This window comes from Pagrus pagrus, assembly GCF_965226575.1.
Source record: "Pagrus pagrus genome assembly, chromosome: 6".
Lineage (NCBI taxonomy): Eukaryota > Metazoa > Chordata > Actinopteri > Spariformes > Sparidae > Pagrus > Pagrus pagrus.
In genome coordinates this window covers 24,363,272-24,369,794 of record NC_140190.1, presented here as the reverse complement: position 1 = coordinate 24,369,794, position 6,523 = coordinate 24,363,272, and the positions used below count along the sequence as shown (strand labels likewise).

General features: G+C 35.3%; 1 protein-coding gene across 1 annotated transcript; it reads left to right on the top strand.

The window, feature by feature from the left end:
• Nucleotides 1-797: 797 nt before the first annotated feature.
• On the top strand, nucleotides 798-6,221 carry LOC311257977 (gamma-interferon-inducible lysosomal thiol reductase-like). The gene is made up of 7 exons (XM_084353983.1): nucleotides 798-1,018; nucleotides 2,912-3,100; nucleotides 3,216-3,287; nucleotides 3,372-3,461; nucleotides 4,295-4,447; nucleotides 5,594-5,662; nucleotides 6,005-6,221. Exons 1-7 carry the CDS (start codon nucleotides 881-883, stop codon nucleotides 6,062-6,064), a joined length of 771 nt encoding a protein of 256 aa, XP_084210109.1. The 5' UTR covers nucleotides 798-880; the 3' UTR covers nucleotides 6,065-6,221.
• Nucleotides 6,222-6,523: the final 302 nt, after the last annotated feature.

The window sequence follows — 6,523 nt, the reverse complement described above, 5'->3', positions numbered from 1 at the left end:
AAAAAAGGACAGGGCAGGTGAGCTTCTCGGAAACAGTTTAAGATTTTACATCAATTTCGGACGTTTGTAAAGTAATAAACTCCGGCCTGAACCTGAGCGCAGGTGAATTCAGTTTGAATCCGAAATCCAAGAGAGCCAGTTTCCTCCTCGCGGCTCGCGCATTAACGGCTGTTTGTCCATTTAATTCTGCAAAATGTTGAAATATTGTGGGTTTGTGTCCTTATTTTTTAATTAAATAGATATCTAATGTTGAACTGGCTTATAAATTTTAAGCTAATCATTGTTTAAACAAAAAAACAACAAGATTTTTCATTAACATACAAGAACTACACTTCCCATGAGACTTTGCTCAACTTCAGTTAGGAGTTTCTGTACCGTTCAGGGTTCAGACGATTCTTTGTTTTTTATGCCTTTTGAAAAATAGGATTTCATCTAATGATGAATAAGGGTAGTTGCTTGTAAACCATGTTCTGCTCGTCTGGGACCACAAGAGGGAGGCCACTTACAACAACCCCAATAATACCCAGTACTTCAGTTGGAGATTTGATCAAAGAGTTGTCATAACATTTGCGAATCTTTTCTTTTCTTTTCTCGTGTTTCATCATGCATATTTGTCACTAACATCAAGAATTAATTCTACAGGATTAAAGCGCTCCAATTAATCCTCATTCGGAACAGCCACAAACTATTGATTGTCGTTTTCCTCCTATTCATGGAGCGAGAAGAAGGAGTGTCCGAGGATCCCTGAAGGCAGCAGCGGTCAGTCACACCTGGTGTTGATCGTGTGGTGATGGCGCTGGTTTATTAGAGACGGTCCTGTGGAGGAGGAGCAGCTTCAGACATCTCCCCTCAGTCACTGTGTGGACAGCTGATATCAAACATGAAGCAGTCAGGACTGTTTGTGGTGTTTCTGCTCCTCTGTGTTGACCGGAGAAGCTCCGGCTCTCATCCCAAACCTTCCTGCCGATACCCTCCGTCTCAGTGGTGTCGATCCCTGGAGATAGCGATAGAGTGCAGGGTGAGTAGAAGAAACACACTGGGGCACATCTACACAGTCAGTGGAGGCATGTTGGGTCACTACAGAAAATGCTTAAATATTCACTTTTAAATATTAATGGTGCACAGAAACAAAGCTCAAGACAATAACTTTATTTTTTGTTACTGGGTGAAAATGTGGAACAAAGCGAGTGAAATAAAAGTTTAAAATTTGAAAAGGATTCTATCCTTTACCAAATTATTTGTAGGTATTTCTAAATTATTGCTTCAAATGTTATTGAAATGGTAGAAATATTAAGTGTGCAACTGCAAAATATTAAAAGATGTTTTTGTTTTTATTATGTTATTTATTTTCCATTTTGTCAGCTGTGGCCTACTTTTCAGATGCATTTTGACATATTAATCTTAATCTTATTTTCAATATCTGAAATAACCTAAACAGTTTACCAAATCTTCCTGAAGAAATGGGGAAACACTGATTGTTTTTTAATATTAATGAGTGCAATAATGTTATTATAATTGAGCATCCTAGTCCGAAAACAGGAAATGTTGAGTTCAAAGTCTCCCTGGGTTTAAATGAGAGTCATGCTTCAGAAATTGAACACCAGTGGTTCTTCATGTGACCGGCGGAGTGGCTCTAAGGTCAAACTCTGAATCAGTTTAAACTGAAAGGCTGGAAAATAAATGGTACACAGTGTGCTTTATGTTCATTGTTGAGCTCCAGACTTTATAATCAGGCTTTTATTGATTAATTAGGGGTCATGCTGCAACTCAGCATGTATGTGAACTATACTTAAATCTACTTTTATCTGTGGAGTAAAAATGTAGAAAATGCCTGCGGTGATATCTTAAAAAAAGCCTATTTCACACCCACAAAACTCAGTTTACAAGAGAATGAAACAAATATTAAAGCTGTAATCAGTGAGTCTTTTAACATTTTTAGACTAATCTGTTGGATTCATCATCCCCCTAAACAGGATCTGCTCCACTCTTACTCTCATTAGTGTTTGGAAAAAATTGCCCCCCTTCTTAATGGCATACTTGTAAAATGAGTCAGTATTATGTTTTCATCTGTGACATTGTTTCACAAATTTTAACCAATTAACTAATTTAAATGTCATTTTCTTTTTTTTTACCAAACTTTTAAAATGTAACTACACTAACAATAAAACTAAGAGAATTGACCTTTTTTTTTTTTTTTTTGACAAAATGGGTCATAGGTACACCAATGCTTATGTTTTTATTAAATATTTATTCTTTTAGTAATTTTCATTGATTAAAAGTCATGACTGAATAAACAAACTGACCTTAAAGGACAACACAGGTTCATACTGTTTTACTTTGTTTGTATGTGGCGGACCCTGCCACCTTTCTAGCTTCAAACAGTGTTCTGGGACCTTATTTTCCTCTGAGAACAGCTTGTTTATTCAGTTATGGAAAAAAAATATATTTCTGAGTTTTATTATTACCTCATTAATATTGTAAGTATTAAAATTCTGAGTTTGAATCTCTTCTCCAAAACTACATTGGGCCCCTTTTTTAAAAAGATGTAAAGGTAGAAACTGCAGTCGAAATGCAGAAACAAAAGGTTTTTGGTTTTATTAATATTTTTGATTTAACTTGGAAAGAAGTGTCTCTTTTTTTTCTAAAGTTGTGGCCAACACAGCAAGCACGGTTGCAGGCGTAAAGCAAACATAAAAATTAAAGTGAAGCCAGATAAAACTGAGTCATAAAATCAAAAATATTGTTCTCACATTTAAAAGTTACATTTCAGTCATAGTTTTGATTAAAATTGTAGTTACTGCATTTTTTTAGGGCAGCATGCAGGGCTCATATATCTGTATTTCTTTTTTATAAACTTGAATTTTAACACATTTTGGCACAAGTTACCGTCTTGTTTTGGGTTTTGTTTCAGGTTCAGAAGCAGTGTATGGAGGTGAATGCCACTGGACCGAACAAGTCTGTTCCTCCAGTTTCTGTCACTCTGTACTATGAGAGTCTGTGTCCAGCCTGCAGAGTCTTCATCAGCCAGCAGCTCTTCCCCACCTGGACCATTCTGCACGACATCATGACCGTCACTCTGGTCCCCTACGGCAACGCTGAGGTACACTGAACCTCGTAAAAGTGTCTGAAAGTGGAGAGAAGATTTCATGTTATCATTTCAACAGGAATATTGCTCTCCAGTTAATTATATAAATATCACCTTCTTTCTGTTGTAGGAGCTTCCATCAGCAAACTCTCCCTTCACCTGCCAGCACGGAGAGCCTGAATGCAGAGGAAACATGATTGAGGTTTGATCACCTGTTCTGCAGCTCTGTCACATTTTATTAACACAGAAACACAATGACTTTAGATTGACTGCTGCTGTTCCTCAGGCCTGTATCATCCATCTCACGGGACACTCAGCATTTCAGATCATCCACTGCATGGAGTCTGCTGCAGATGTTCTCAATGCTGCGCAACCTGTGAGTATCTACATAAAAAACAATAGATTGTATCTCATCTGCATAGTTTTAGCCGTGAATCTCATTTTAACGGATAAAGAAAATACAGAAAGAAAGTAAGTTTGAGATAACTGCAAAGGGAGATGAGAAAAATACATTTGAAACGGAAAAAAATCATAAATGAAGAGGAAAATTAAATGGGGAAAATAAACACTTGAGTTGATACAAAGGTAAATAAAAACAGTGGCAAGTCACAACAGAAATATTAATTTGTCACATTTTATATATTAAATAATGCCTACATTAATTTCCAATATTATTTTGTTGTATTTAATGGCATTAATTTATTCATTAACCATTTATTTCTTTGATTTTTGGGAAGTTTGTCCTCCATAAAAGACTCCTGTTATGACTTGAGTCAAAAAGTATTCAAGAGGAAAACCAGTCGTATGAGCCGTGTGAAGTGGAAAGTGTTTGGTATAAATTACGATGATTTAAAGAAAGTCAGTTCCACTAAGTGGCAAAAAAAAAAAAAAAGCAAAAAAATTCTTGCCTTCAGATGAGTAAAAAGTGTTTAATTTGTACGTAACTTTTACGTATTCTTTGTCACAAAGTCTGAAAAAAAGTCGGATGGATTACAGTATTGATTTATTTATTCTGATTTTTCCAGCACTTTTTTTTTTTTTTTTTTTTTTTACTTTTTAAGCAAGTAACACGAAACATACCAAAAATGTAGGAGCAGTAGGTAAAACTTAAAAAGGAATCAGGACAAACATCTGAGGTGTAACAGTGAATCAACAGTTATGAGGTGTGCAGAGTTAAAGATTTAAAAATGGACTGTCCTGTTGTCTCAGTGTCTCCAGCTGTACGCTCCCTCTGTCTCCTGGTCCACTGTTGGCTCCTGTGTGAGGGGAGGTCAAGGAAAACAGCTGATGCACGACAACGCCGCCATGACCAGAGCCCTGAAGCCCGCCCACACACATGTGCCCTGGGTCACCTTCAATGGGGTAAAACACTGAAGGCACTCTGGATAAACGGTGTTACAAAGAAGTGATAAAGAGTTCTGATTACGGCTTTTTTTTAAAAAAAAATTTATGAAAAAGGCCAAATTATGAATTTGTAAAGGTCCAAAGCCTTGCAGCAGTGGAGGAAGTATTGAGATCTTTTACTCAAGTAAAATTACTAATGCCATTCTGTAAAAATACTCTGTTACAAGTCCTGCATTGAAAATGTTACTTTAGTAAAAGTATGTAAGTATTATCAGGATAACGTACTTAAAGTATTAAAAGTGAAAAGTTAAATGTCCCCAGTGACTGTTTTACCATTATATCATCAGATTATCAATACTTGCATGATTTATTTATTTTTTTCTCTTTAAAACATTTCTTTTGGACTGCACCTAATTATCATCATTATAGATGAATCTGCTGATTGTTTTCTCTATTCATTTTAGTTTTTGGTTTGTAAAAATTCCCCAAAAAGTGAGAAATGTAATAGTCTTTTGTTAAACAACTAGTACAAAATTATTAGAAAACAATAAAATGATTAAAATAATTTAGAGGAACAGCACATCCTCAGATTTGAGAAGCTGGAAGCAAGAAATGTTTTACATGAGAAAAAATTGCTTAACGGATTATTAAAATATTTGCCAAAAATGCTGTCGTTTCAGCGCTACCCGTTTATTTTTTATATATTTATGTGCAGAACTCTTAATTTATCGAGTAACTAAAGCTGTTGAATAAATGTAGTGCCGTTAAAAACAGACGGTGTATGCATGAGAAGAAAGGACTCGAGTACAAGTACCTTAAATCTGTACAGCACTTGAGTAAATGAATTAAGTGACATTACATCACTGTTGAGTTGTACAGAGAGACCATTTTAACCATTTCCTCTACATTTTCAAAGGAAATCTTGTTGCACAAATTTTGATTAATTAACTGAACAAATATTTCTCTGGACTCAGCTATGATATATTTTGGGGTGAGCTGAAAAACAGTCTTGATGGTGCTGATTAAAAGTTGAAAAGTAAAGAAGAAACTAAATGTAAATGATATCGGGTTCATCATGAAAAATGTAGTTTGGGATTAAACTCTCCGTCTGATGTGATGTTGAATAAACACTGTTACTGATCAAAAATCAAACTGTTGTTTCAGGAATACACAGAAGAGAACGAGGACAGGGCGATGTCGTCTCTTTTCCATTTGGTTTGCCAACTTTACAAGGTGACCACTTCAATGTTTCTTCTTTTCTTTCTTGTTACTGAAACTCTACTTTGGGATATTTGAGTAATCAGTAATGGTAGAAATACAGGTGAAGGACTTTGGAGAATCACAAAATAATAATATTTAATTAATTAAAGGAAGCCTGGGGGAGAGGAAACTTATATCAGAATCTCAACATAATAGTAAAAAAAAAAAAAGATCATATATGTACAGTATATTGTGTATATTTGTCACTTAGCCTGATGTTTCAGTACAGTAACATCATCTTCACCTGTGACAGAAGTGATTGTGTTTCTGAATATGTGTGATGTGACTGTTTCTGTGTGTTTGTTGTGTTTTCAGGGGGTGAAGCCTCCAGCCTGCACTGGAGCCCCGGTCAGACTCAACAGAGGCTTCTGCTGAACAACTTTCACCTGCAGGAAAACAACTAAACATAACATACATACAATAATGTACCAAGTATCTCCATAGAAACCACACTAACATGCATGTGAAATCATACAGTAAATGTTTGTGTCTTTGATAAAAGTGTAATAAATCCATCTTGTCTTGCATAAAACATTTTGATTGGGTTTTTAAAATGTAAATAAAGTCAAAGAAAGAACAAACACAACCAGTCTGATAAATTTCCATATAATTTATTGGCATTTTCCACTTAAAACACCCTGAACTCCCAAGACTCTTTTGGCTTAAAATAAGGAACAAAAATATAGTTATTTTCTTTGACAAAACATTGGAGTGGCAGATGTATACATACTCGTAAAGTATACTTGATTTTTAGGCTCCAGAACATAAAATCAAATGTCCTATGTTACAGTACTTTGTCTCGACCGACACGTTTAAAGAATAAATATCCTTATA

Excerpts from the sequence above, each read along its gene's own strand:
- LOC311257977 (XM_084353983.1), top strand. The coding sequence starts at position 881 with ATGAAGCAGTCAGGACTGTTTGTGGTGTTTCTGCTCCTCTGTGTTGAC. Across the intron at positions 3,101-3,215 it reads TCCCCTACGGCAACGCTGAG|GAGCTTCCATCAGCAAACTC; the intron begins GTACACTGAACC and ends TTTCTGTTGTAG. Across the intron at positions 5,663-6,004 it reads TGGTTTGCCAACTTTACAAG|GGGGTGAAGCCTCCAGCCTG; the intron begins GTGACCACTTCA and ends TTGTGTTTTCAG.